Source organism: Tachyglossus aculeatus, chromosome 11 (genome assembly GCF_015852505.1).
Source record: "Tachyglossus aculeatus isolate mTacAcu1 chromosome 11, mTacAcu1.pri, whole genome shotgun sequence".
Classification (NCBI taxonomy): Eukaryota; Metazoa; Chordata; class Mammalia; order Monotremata; family Tachyglossidae; genus Tachyglossus; species Tachyglossus aculeatus.
The window spans coordinates 45,410,278-45,423,755 of record NC_052076.1 but is presented as its reverse complement, the minus strand read 5'-3'; the positions used below and the strand labels follow the sequence as shown (position 1 = coordinate 45,423,755).

Sequence of the window (13,478 nt, the reverse complement as noted above, 5' to 3'; positions counted from 1 at the left end):
TTAACTATCAACCATAAATGATCATTATAACAAAGCTCATTCAGAAAAACAGTGGTGAAAAATATCCAAATACCTAGTGCCGGTGATGGCTGCAAAATCCTAGGCTGGATGGTCCAAGGCTGACCAAGTAGTAGCATGTTTTATGCTACGCTCTACTGTTCTAAATCTTTAAATCACGTATTTTTTTTATCAGCTCATCGCTTTCTCAACCCTTACTCAAAAAACTTTTTTCCAGCAGAATTGGGAATCAAGTCCTGCTTTGTTTGAGAAGAGGGAGGTTGAGTGCATGAAATAAAAAAATACTCCAGAACTTTCCATAATAATATTAGATGCTCACAATGAATCTTTACAGAAAAATGCTAACAACAAAAGAACTTTTATGGTTATAATTAAGATGGTTTGCAATTTTTAGATTTTTTTCAATTTAATATGCAGTTTACAAGTTAAATTTTTCCAGTAGAAGCATATTTTGGCATTGCCATCCTAAAATATAGAGGTTAAGTGTTAACATGCAATCCAGTGTTTGATGCAGGTAAACAAACATGCTTCCTATTCTACTGGCTGAAGTCCACAACCTTGTTTTTAATATACCAATGTGCCATAACTCTGCCTTTGATATGAGGCTAAAAACCCTCTGGGAACATTTCCAAGGTCAATATTATTCATTTTATTCTTCTTTGAACTTAAACCTATGTGCCAACACAGATTTTCTTATTAGGATTTTTAGGCTCTAGGTTTCTCTGGGGACATAAAATATTTTATGAAATTAAGCACACTTATTAAAATTCACCTGTTAAATGTCAATGTGATATTGCTCGCTAAAGGTTTTGATAAAGCAAATGCATTTCACAGCTGCATCCACGGTAGCTAAAAGTCAAATTCTTGGGGAATGAAAACACACGCAAGAAACTTCCCAACTATGTCAGAGCAGTCCAACAAAGTTAGAAACCCCATCTGCCTTCGCTAATACGATCACTGATTAGGTGTCGCTACCATGAAGGATTTACTATCATCATCATCATCAATCGTATTTATTGAGCGCTTACTGTGTGCAGAGCACTGTACTAAGCACTTGGGAAGTACAAGTTGGCAGATGCTGCCAATAGGCAACACCAGGACTAGAATGATGGGTATTCAAGCTCTTAGTATAGTGCTGTGCACACAGTAAGCGTTCAATAAATATGATTGATTCTGAAATCAAAAAGCTACATGCAAGACGCCAAGAAAGGCAGTATTAACATCTTGCCAATCTTCACAATGTTGATAAAAAGAAATGCTTATTCATTCATTCAATCGTATTTATTGAGCGCTTACTGTGTGGAGCACTGTACTAAGTGCTTGGGAAGTACAATTCAGCAACAAATACCACCACTTGTCTGCTGTATGACCTTGGGCAAGTCACTTAACCTCTCTGTGCCTCAGTTACCTCATCTGTAAAATGGGGATTAAGACTGTGAGCCCCACGTGGGACAAGCTGATTACCTTGTATCTACCCCAGTGCTTAGAACAGTGCGTGGCACATAGTAAGCGCTTAAATACTATAATTAATTAATCATCCCTATCCAACAACGGGCTTACAGTCCAGGAAATGCAGAAGATGTAGAAGTAGTAGATTTTCTAGAAGAAAATGTTTACTGAAACCTATCTGCAATACAGAACAGGCTAAAATGAGTGTGTAACAAGATACGAAGGCAGAAAAGATACAAAGCTATAGAAACGGCAAACAGCCATGAATTCCATCCATCGCTGATGGCTGTATATGGAATCACACACACTGCAGATAGCTCCACCTTTATAACAGGCTTGAAAAGAATCATAAAAGAATTTGCAGAACATCCCAACAACACTCCTTCTACTACTGAGGATGAAATTCTACAAAGAATCAGCTGCCAACTTGTGACTCGTATCTTTAATTAAAGTATCACCATTAGAGGCCAATGTGGAATGCCGAGGCTCTTGGCTCTAGATGATAAGCCGGCCGAGATTTTAAGCAAGGAGAGGTGGCCCTGAGCAATCAATCAATCAATCAATCGCATTTATTGAGCGCTTACTGTGTGCAGAGCACTGTACTAAGCGCTTGGGAAGGACAAGTCGGCAACATATAGAGACAGTCCCTACCCAATAGTGGGCTCACAGTCTAGAAGGGGGAGACAGACGGCAGAACAAAACATGTAGACAGGTGTCAAAATCATCAGAACAAATAGAATTAAAGCTATATGCACATCATTAACAAAATAAATAGAATAGTAAATATGTACAAGTACAATAGAGTAATAAATCTGTACAAATACATATACAAGTGCTGTGGGGAGGGGAAGGAGGTAGGGCAGGGGAGGATGGGGAGGAGGAGAGGAAAAAGGGGGGAAAGGGAAGGCCTCCTGGAGGAGGTGAGCTCTCAGTAGGGCTTTGAAGGGAGGAAGGGCATTCCAGGCCAGGGGAAGGACATCGGCCGGGGGTCAACCCTGCTGTCTCTAATTACAGTGCTGTCTATGTGGTAAGAAAGGTGCCCCCACAACCAATAATCCAAATCTATATCTTGCCTATTCCCTTTATTTTAGCGAGAGGTTCCTATCTCAGTGGAAAGAACGCGGGCTTGAGCATCAGAGGACATGAGTTCTAATTCCAACTCCACCACTTGTCCGCCGTGACCTTGGGCAAGTCACTTAACTTCTCTGTGCCTCAGTTACCTCATCTGTAAAATGGGGACTAAGACTGTGAGCCCCACGTGAGACAACCTAATTATCCTGTATCCATCCCAGCGCTTAGAACAGTGCTTGGCAAACAGGAAGTGCTTAACAAATGCCAACACCATTATTATTATCTAGAATGAGAAGAGATTCCTTAGAAAATTAAAAGCACTATACTCACCACATTTTTAATGTTTGACTATACTCCAAAGAAAATTTCTGGGGACATTTTGTAAAATGCTCTTATTCCTTAACAGATTCCCTAAAACAATTTATAAAGGTATTTGTTCACAATATACTATGTGCGAGGCATGGTTCTAAGCACTGGGGTGGATACAAAATAATCAGGTTGGATTCAGTCCATATCCCACAGGGAGCTCACAGTCTTAATCCCCATTTTACAGATGAGGTAACTGAGGCACAGAGAAGTGAAGCGACCTGCCCAAGGTCACACAGCAGACAAGTGTTGGAGCAGGATTAGAACCCAGGTCCTTCTGACTGCCAGCCCCGCGCTCCATCCACTGTGCCACTCTGCTTCTCATTACAGAGAGTTTAATGCAAAGAACCCTCTCAGGGTCACACCTGGAGAGTTCCCAGTCCTCTACCAGGCTCGACTACGGGAGGGAGAGTCAGGCAGAGGCATATCCATTCCATTCTTAGCTTGGGCAGTGGCTAGCGAGTGGAAGGCCATCTGCTACCTCAAAAATCTGGTACCTCAAAAGATTCCTCAAAAATCTCCAGTGGCTACCAATCAATCTGCACATCAGGCAGAAACTCCTCACCCTTGGCTTCAAGGCTGTTCATCCATCCCCTCGCCCCCTCCTACCTCACCTCCCTTCTCTCCTTCTCCAGCCCAGCCCGTACCCTCCGCTCCTCTGCCGCTAATCTCCTCACCGTTAGGCCTCGTTCTCACCTGTCCCGCCGTCGACCCCCGGCCCACGTCATCCCCCTGGCCTGGAATGCCCTCCCTCCACCCATCCGCCAAGCTAGCTCTCTTCCTCCCTTCAAGGCCTTACTGAGAGCTCACCTCCTCCAGGAGGCCTTCCCAGACTGAGCCCTCTCCTTCCTCTCCCCCTCCTCCCCCTCTCCATCGCCCCGGCCTTACCTCCTTCCCTTCCCCACAGCACCTGTATATATGTATATATGTTTGTACATATTTATCACTCTATTTATTTATTTTACTTGTACATATCTATTCTATTTATTTTATTTTGTTAATATGTTTGGTTTTGTTCTCTGTCTCCCCCTTCTAGACTGTGAGCCCACTGTTGGGTAGGGACCGTCTCTATATGTTGCCAACTTGGACTTCCCAAGCGCTTAGTACAGTGCTCTGCACACAGTAAGCGCTCAATAAATACGATTGATTGCTACAAGTCAAAACTCACCTGTGCTGGGGAGCGGCAGCACGGGAGAGAATCAAGGGTGAAGACTCAAGTTGACTGCATGGAAGGAGGCATGGTAAACCACTTCCGGATTTTTACCAAGAAAACCCTATGGATACACCACCAGAACGGCTGCCGATGGAGTTGGGGCGTTTTGGAAGGATGCGACCATGGCGTCGCTATGGGTCGAAGATGACTCAACGGTATAAGACAATGTAAAGAAATGAATAGGGGGGCGTGGGTGAAGCACATTTCAAACTGTGAGCTTTTAGGGGTGAAATGATCCCAGCCCAGTGTGGACGCCGTGGGCCCAGCAGGCAAAACCAGGACTAGAACATGGCCAGTCCTCTTTCTACTGGACTAGTAGCGGCTAATACTGAAAAGGAATGGCTTACATGTCTTACGTTCTTAGGCTAATCCTTGGGATTTCCTACCACTCTCCCAACTCCATTGTGCGACTGAGAAATTGTGGCAGGAATGACCCTTTTAAAGGCTCTACAATATAGTGAAATCTACATGGGACTGTCTCTATATGTTGCCAACTTGTACTTCCCAAGCGCTTAGTACAGTGCTCTGCACACAGTAAGTGCTCAATAAACACGATTGATTGATTAAGCCTTTAAGTGATTAACAATAATAATAGTAATGATGGCATTTATTAAGCACTTACTATGTGCAAAGCACTGTTCTAAGAACTGGGGAGGTTACAAGGTGATCAGGCTGTCCCACGGGGCTCACAGTCTTAATCCCCTTTTTACAGATGAGGTAACTGAGGCACAGAGAAGTTAAGTGACTCGCCCAAAGTCACACAGCTGACAGTTGGCAGAGCCAGGATTTGAACCCATGACCTCTGACTCCAAAGCCCGTGCTCTTTCCACTGCGCCATGCTGCTTCTGGCCCATTTCTATACTGATCGGAGGACACTAGCTAACTATAGCTAAATGCTACTTGCATCATCATCATCAATCGTATTTATTGAGTGCTTACTCTGCGCAGAGCACTGTACTAAGCGCTTGGGAAGTACAAATTGGCAACATATAGAGACAGTCCCTACCCAACAGTGGGCTCACAGTCTAAAAGGGGGAGATTACTTGCAGAGCAGTAACTAACAGGAATTATTCCAAGTTTACCCCTAAATCAGATCTGGCACCACCCCACGATGCAAAGCCATCTCGAGAGAGTAATGAGAACATAATACGACAATACAAAATACTGTGAAATATATTTTTAATGAGAAAATCTGTATTTCAAAATCTGTACCTGAGCCACTATAAAAGGTTGATGCAGGTGTTCGCCTTGAAAAGCTTTTCACTGCAAGACTCTGACCTCGTTGTTTCCGCCGCCATGCTGTTCGGCACTTGGAGTCAATACTCTGCTTGATTCTATACCAGTCGGACTCTGTGATTCCAAATTTGTAGAAAAGATGACCTTGGAGGGGGGGAAAAAACATCAGGAGATAAATGTTTGCTAAGAAGAAAGCAGGATGGGAACAACCTGGAACATTCCAGGGTACATCCCTAATACCTCAACCCCACATTCTCCATCTGAAAAGGGGAAGGAAATATTTGCTTTTGTTCTGCTAAACTTTCACAGAAAATGTATCTGCCAAACTCGTAAAATCTAGCATAGAAGTATCTCACACAAATTAGGGCCATCTTCCCTTGGAGAGCCCCAAAGAGTTAAATGTAGCTCTTTTATATTTACTCTAGGAAGCAGGAGGGAGGAAAAATGTGGTTTTAGCCTGGGAGAGGAACAAAGAACACACTGGACTTCTGAAGAGTTACTACTTATGCAGGCTAAGATTTCCAAATAATCTTGGGACTATTTATCCACAATCTTTTAAAAACCACCTTCTCCAGGAAAAAAAGAAAACAAGGAAGATGTGAGAGCAGTAATTCACGACAGCACCGATTCCTAGCAATGCTTTCTGGAATAAGGGTCTTATTATCACTCCTCTGAGAGGTTCTGAAACAATGCCTTCTTGTTAAGAAAGCAGTCCACTCTCAGACAATAGTGATGTCCGTGGATCATTAGCCTTCCCCAGCTATAAGAGAAATGCATCCAAGAGAAAGTCAAAAATCAGACCTATTTGGTACCTCCTTCCAACTTTCTGCTCACCCCCTCAAAAGAAAAGATTTGATTAAAAGAGCATAAAAACACAGGAACAGCTTTCCTAAACCCGTCCATTATTCGGTTTCTGCCAGTGGCAACAGATGCTTGAGGGAACAGCTTGTCCTCTTTGATTATCTGTTCTAGTGATTAGAGAAATACTGGTCAATAGTCCCAATTTTCATTCTAGCAATCTATTAACCAAAACTCAATCAAGCCTGGCTTCAGTAAGTGATTGCCTCAGGCTGGCGGCACACTGCAAGAATAACGTGCACCTCCTGACATAGGTAAGGTGGTTGCCGCTTGGTCCATTGAGGATGGCCATCATGCGTGTGCAGAATTCAGATGTTATAATGCATGGCAAACAGTGATGCTCACTCCCCTTCATCCCTCTAATGTCCCCTGAAATAACAATGTGTACCACAAGGTTTTTAGTTTTAATTCAGTTGCTCTGAGATCTGTGGGGAGGAAGGATGAGCAGATTAGGCCCAGCAGGTCGTGGGGAGCCCTGGGTCCAGGTGTGCAGACTCTGAGGAGGACCAACATCTTCTCCATCAGCAGTCTCAAGGGGATCTTGGTCCCTTTGCTGCTACGGAGTGGCCAATAATTGGTTCCCCTATTAGCCCAGACCCCTCTCAGGGTCGCACCTGGAGAGTTTCCAGTACTCTACCCTTATTGACTACAGGAAGGAGAGTCAAGCAGAGGCAAATCCGTTCCATTCCTAGCTTGGGTCGTGGCTAGCGCGTAGAAGGCAACAATCTGCTACAAGTCAAAACTCACCTGCGCTGAGCAGCGGCGGCACGGGAGAGAGTCGAGGGCGGAGACTCAAGTTGACTGAGCGGAAGGAGGCAGTGGTAAACCACTTATGGTTTTTTTTTTTACCAAGAAAACCCTATGGATACACTACCAGAACAATTGCAGATGGAGATGGGGCGTTCTGGGAGGGACGCGTCCATCGTGTCGCTAAGGGTCGGACGCCACTCGAGAGCACAAGACAACAATGCCATTAGCCCATAAGCGCTACGGGGGGAGAAAGTTGGCTTGGGAGGGCTAAGAATGTGAGTTGAAGGGTCTAGTGGGGGGGCAGAGAGTGGGTGGGTAACTGGGGCTGGTAGTGAGTGTGAGCGTGAAGGAGTTAGATGAATCGAGGAGTGGATTGATTCCCGCACTCACCCCCTGCAGCCAAGGCAGCCAGAACCCAGGCTCAGGCCTCCTGAGGGGCTTTGGGTCAGCCCAATTTCCCCTGGCACTTGCCGCGCACCACATCTGCTTCCCATCACCGCCGGTCTGGCACCTGACATTCCCACATCTTCCCAGGGCCCAGTGGGAGGCCAGGCACTATCCAGGATCCGAGTGAGTGGCACCAAAGAGTACTCCCTGCTTTTCAATGCAGTGCGATGACACCGCAAGACTACACGACACAAACACACACACACCACAAGACATCATCGAGCCACATGCTGGGGACAGCCAAGTGGGGTCTTCTCTCACAGCCCAGCCGGACCCCAGCCAAGCCCGCGTTCACCCCTGAATGTTTCCAAATCCCTTTTGAAATACTGGTATTTTCAACTTTCCCAAGTTTCTGGGGTAATAAATTCCATATGTTTAGCAGGTGCGGTGGGAATAAGAGTTTCCTTTATTTGTTTTGAAACAGTTGCTCTGAAATTTCAATGGATGCCCCTTGCCCTAGTGATGTGCGACTTGGTGAAGAATGACTTCATGCTTGCCTTGTCTTCACCCTTCATAATTTATCTGGGTCAGGCTCATACCCTAATTTGCTTTAGTTATCCTAATTTCATTGGAGTATTTTATTCATTCATTCAATAGTATTTATTGAGCACTTACTGTGTGCAGAGCACTGTACTAAGCGCTTGGGAAGTACAAGTTTTCTATAACCCTGATTGCATTACCAGTTAGATAAACGACATCCGCGTAACTGACTTCTTACTGCATATTCAGTATACTCAGGATGTCCTATAGAAGTAACCAACGGCTAACCTATTTAGACAGTGCCTTTTTACTTCAATCGAACAACCACCTATATATTCGGCCCCGTTTGTGTATATAAGAGGAGCAGCGTGGCTCAGTGGAAAGAGCGCGGGCTTTTGAGTCTGAAGTCAGGGGTTCAAATCCTGGCTCCGCCATTTGTCAGCTGTGTGACTTTGGGCAAGTCACTTAACTTCTCTGGGCCTCAATTACCTCATCTGTAAAATGGGGATTAAGACTCTGAGCCCTATGTGGGACAACCTGATCACCTTGTAACCTCCCCACTGCTTAGAACAGTGCTTTGCACATAGTAAGCGCTTAATAAATGCCATCATCATCATCATAAGAAGAAGAATCAATTGTCCCAGTCTTCTATTTACCCTGATTACTCAATTTGCAAACTTTTCTAATTTAGTTTCCCTCATTAGAGCCTAGGCTCTTGGTGCCTGGAAAACAGGTCTTGGACATTTGTTGTTCTTTCCTAAGCATTGTGCCAGTGGACAATCAACAAATACCGCTACTATTTTTCTATTACCTCCTCCAGGAGGCCTTCCCAGACTGAGCCCCCCTTTTTCCTCTCCTCCTCCTCCCCTCCAATCACCCACCCTCCCTCCCTCTGCCCTAAACCCTTCCCCTCCTCAAAGTACATATTTGTACATGTTACTCTATTTTATTTGTACTATTTATTACTCTATTTATTTTATTAATGATGTGCATATAGCTATAATTCTATTTATTCTGATGGTATTGACACAAGCCTACTTGTTTTGTTTTGTTGTCTGTCTCCCCCTTCTAGACTGAGAGCCCATTGTTGGGCACAGACCGACTCTCTATGTTGCCGATTTATACTTCCCAAGCGCTTAGTACAGTGCTCAGCACACAGTAAGCACTCTGTAAGTACGATTGAATGAATGAATGAAATGACTTATTCAGATTTAAAACGCTGTTCATTTGATTCTGATCAAATTACAGCACTCCCCAATTATAATTTTCCTCTTTCACAAATAGCACTATTGGATTGCAATGCAAGTTTCCCTTGCTCTCCTCCTAAACCACTTGAGCATTTTGATTTGAATGAGGTGATTTGTGACCATTTTAGTTTACTGTAGATAAAAGCAGATCCGTAATCTGTTAGCATAGCCTGAACAGGATGTGAAAGATAGCAGTTGGAAAATTAAGTATTTATAAAGGTACACTTTAAAAAATCTAATGCAAAATATTTTATTGGAACATATTCACATTATTATTCACATTATTATTGGCTAGTACCATGTTTTTGCACAAAACAGGTGTTTAATAAAGGCTATTAATACACCCATGTAACTATTAGTGTTGAGAGGACAGCATGGATTAGAGGCAGAGGTTGTGGGTTCTAATCCCAGTTCTGCCACTTGCCAGCCACGTGACTTTGGTCAAGTCACTTCACTTTTCTGGGCCTCAGTTACCTCATCTGGAAAATGGGGATGAAGACTGTGAGCCCCACGTGGGACAACCTGATTACTTTGTATCTACCCCAGCACTTAGAACAGTGTTGGCACATAATAAGCGCCTAACAAACACCACCATCTTCGTTATCACTTTAAAGATACTCATTTTGTTTTAGTAAATCTTTTGAATCTAGAGAATACATTAATACACTTGATATTATTTGCTATGGGAAACATCTTCATTTTATGTTCTTTCACTTAACACTTTCCATGGAACTAATTAAGAGTGCTAAATGGGGGAGAACAGTAATTTTATCTGCAGGGAAAATTTTGTCAGAGTGAAAAAATGTAAATACTATAGAGTGGCATACACAACTTAGGTATATCAGACAATCACAATTCTAAACGGCTGCACTTTTAAGGAAACTACTGATGTAACAACATTGGAGTTAGAAAGCTTCTGCCCAGGTGCTTTCTTCCTTACAGTCCCCCATGCCTAGTCCACCTCCAATCTGAGATATTAACTGGAAAAACGGACCAATTTGGCACACGGGATTCCCAAGGCCAGATTACACTAAACTCTGCCAATCACTGCATCATGTGAATGCTAATAACATGAGAAAATTCCTCAAAATGTACTCTCTATCTACAGCCCATGTTTGTGTTATGTCAGATGTCTAATGTAAATTGTTAGCTGCCTCAAATGAGGCTATATGTTAACATAGAACTAGCCCAACTCCCACACTTACTGATGCTAAATAGTAACGACAAGAATTATGACAAATAAGGGACCAAAAACCTCAAGGACATTGCTCTTAAACTTTTTGGGGCTTCAAAGTCCACATCACAGAAATACATTCCAAAACAGAAAGGCATATCAGAATGGCCTGTGAAACTTGACGAATAGAAAACTGTGGCTGAAGTTCAACAACTTAATACATACAATTGTGGTTACTAGGTGCCAAGGACTTTACTAAGCGCTAGGAGATATACAGAATAATCAGATCAGACATGTCACTGTCCCACAAGGGGCTCACAGGAATATACTTCTTTCGAGTTGGAAAATTTTCAGGTTTTTACTAAGAAGCCAGACTGACTGTTAAATATAATTTCCTACTGGGAATAAATATTCATAATAATCAAGGAAAGGAAGTGCTCGTAATCAAATATTAGAAATCATGAGATCCCTGGGCGATGTGGCCTAGTGGAAAGAGCACGGTTGGGGGAATCCGAGGACCTGGGTTCTAATCCCAGCTCTGCCACTTGTCTGTTGTGTGAACTTGGGTTACTCGCATCGTCTCGGTGCCTCGGTTTCCTCATCTGTAAAATGGGGAATTAAATCCGACTATCTCCAACTTAAAAATCTCGTCCTTGTCACGCTCACCCCACCACGATCACCAAAAGTCAAACTCTACTGGCAGGATAATGAAAGCTTTGGTTCACCTTATATTAATTTCCAAACCTAGGGAAGCTTTCCATATTTTTGATAAAGAGAATCAGAAAAGTGTCCACAGTCTTATTCCAGTTCTCTCTATGACATCTCAAATTTAATGATAAGGAAATTAAAATTTAAAGCCACAATCATTCTGTATTTATTCTTAGACTGTACGCCTCAGGTGGGACAGGGGCCGTGTCTGACGTTCTTATATCAATCCCAGTGCTTAGCTCAGTACCTGGCGTGCGGAAAACGCTGAGTAAATACGGCAACCAGCCAGTCACACAGTCATTGCTTTTTATAAAGGGCAGAAAGGAAGTAAAACATGCTAGTGAGTTAATTTAATAGTGGTCTGCAAAATTGTACTACTCTGTTACACCTAATACTAAAAAAAAAACAATAACAGGGTGATGCCTGAGGCTTTCTGGACATTTTTGAGGGCAGGAGGCACTGTATTGCAAAGGACCTTTCAGGGAAATCTGGAGAATAGTCTCCTGGCAGCATTAGCTGTAGCCTTCTCAGCCCAGAGAAAGGGGCTGAGCTTTGGGCAAGGAGGAGAGTGTCAGCCTTGGCTGAGTCTCAGCTCTCCTCCCAATTCCTTGCTTGCATGGGATCTAATAATAATGACATTTATTAAGCACCTACTACGTGCAAAGCACTGTCCTAAGTGCTGGCAGGCTGCGTATTTGATAAGGCAAGGATCCCGAATGAAGTCATTCAGAGACAGAATCCCACCCCTTCCTTCAACTCTCTACATTGATTTCAAATGTCTTCCAATTCCCTCTCTACCCCTCCACAAAATGAGGGTACATTTAAAGGGATTAAAGAACTCACGCCCAAAGGTTTGAGTATGTATTCAGGAATGCTTCCAGTTTTAAAAGACAGCAAGGGCCTTACTGCATTCAGCTTTCACAGCCTAAATTTCTTCTGATAAAAAAAAGTATGATTGTCTCTTTAAAGGAAAAAATATTTATGTAAATGAAAAAAATTCTACTTGAGACACCCTGTTATATAAGCCCTTTCCAAAGCATCTCCAAATTCCGTCTGGATGGCAAAGTCATCACTTGTCTAGCCAAGAAAAACTAACTTATGAATCAACAGTGAACACTTCTCCCCTCCTGAAGGAACTTGAGGATTTGAAATGATGGATATGCAGGAAACCAAGACAGTCCACAGACTTTACCAGTAATGACCATTTAATCGGGCATCAATTTTAAACGAACACTTAACTCCTGTAAGCAACAACAAAAATAAGGAAAAGTATCACTTGTAATGAAAAGGGGAAAATGGACCAAATAGTACATCTTTCTGGAATTCCACTTGAGTGGCCTGAAATTATACATTTCCTTGATTTAGATAATGCTCTTAACAGATGCCTTGTTCAGACCCGAAACATTTAGGGTTTTAGGCTAATTCTCTTCTCTAGTGACAAAATTAAACACCTTCAAAACCAATCTGGCCTCTTGAGCTTGCATCATTCAGTTAGTTACAAAACCTTAGGGGTTGGAAAGAAGGTTCCTATTACAATTTCAAATACGCTCAGGATATTTATTTTGCATATTAAAATGATCGCCACGTCATCACTTTGCACCCACTTTAAGACTAAACCATTTTAGGTACTACATAGGTAAGAGAGCCTACCTTCCTTCTCACCTCCTAAATGCACGTTTTCCAGGTGCGTGCAAACCAATACCACTATTCCAAAACAATCCAAGCGGATGTATGGGAAGAGGGAGGTGATTCTTCACTCGCTGAGGATTGCGAAGATGCAAAAGATCCCCTCGATGACACTCATACTCTCGTATACAGTCATGCCATCAGCAACGTGGTATTTGAACCGCAGGATACTTCTACCAAGATGTTGGCGATCAGAAACTTCTACATATGTGAACATAGGAAACTTCCTGTGATAATCAGTTCCACAAGCTTGCAACTCTCTGAGTGACAGGGTTTTTCCCATCGCTCATTTGGAACCTACTGCTATTTGAAGATTTGAATCATTCAGTGACCTGCCACTGAGAGATAGAGAGGGAGAGAGAAAATATGGGAGAGATCCGAGGGGAGAAAGGGAGAGAGACAGAGAGCACGCGCTGCTTGTAGAGGCCAAGGGAAGTTAAGGTTCTTCCCTAGATGGATCTTTCCCCATCTCTCCTGATTCCCCCCTTGCCACTGCCACAATTCCTTGTGCTTAGTACAGTGCAAGCGCTTAGTAGAGTGCTCTGCATGCCGAAAGTACTCAATAAGTACGATTGAATGAATGCGTTCCTGATGTTACCTTTAAAGCTGACCCCTGCCTCTGCACACAGTAAGCGCTCAGTAAATACAACTGACTGACTCTGTATCCCTTTTCCGGCCACTTCACATCCACTGATTCACTTTTTGCTATTTTAAAAAAGAGCAATACGAGCTGCAGTTCATTATGACTGTCAACTGGTTGTGGGGAGGGAACATA

At 43.2% G+C, this 13,478-nt stretch overlaps 1 protein-coding gene and 1 non-coding gene across 3 annotated transcripts in view; one reads left to right on the top strand and one right to left on the bottom strand.

The window, feature by feature from the left end:
* The window catches only part of LOC119934946 (BTG3 associated nuclear protein), a 238,101-nt gene that overhangs the window by 112,459 nt on the left and 112,164 nt on the right, over window positions 1-13,478 (bottom strand). For both annotated transcript variants that reach the window (XM_038754526.1, XM_038754527.1), the window contains exon 8: window positions 5,330-5,497. In XM_038754526.1, the coding sequence (XP_038610454.1) occupies window positions 5,330-5,497 (168 nt within the window). The remainder of the gene's footprint in view (window positions 1-5,329; window positions 5,498-13,478) is intronic.
* On the top strand, window positions 3,252-3,389 carry LOC119935347. Its single transcript, XR_005453232.1, has one exon. It is a non-coding gene; the product is annotated as a small nucleolar RNA SNORA7 (small nucleolar RNA).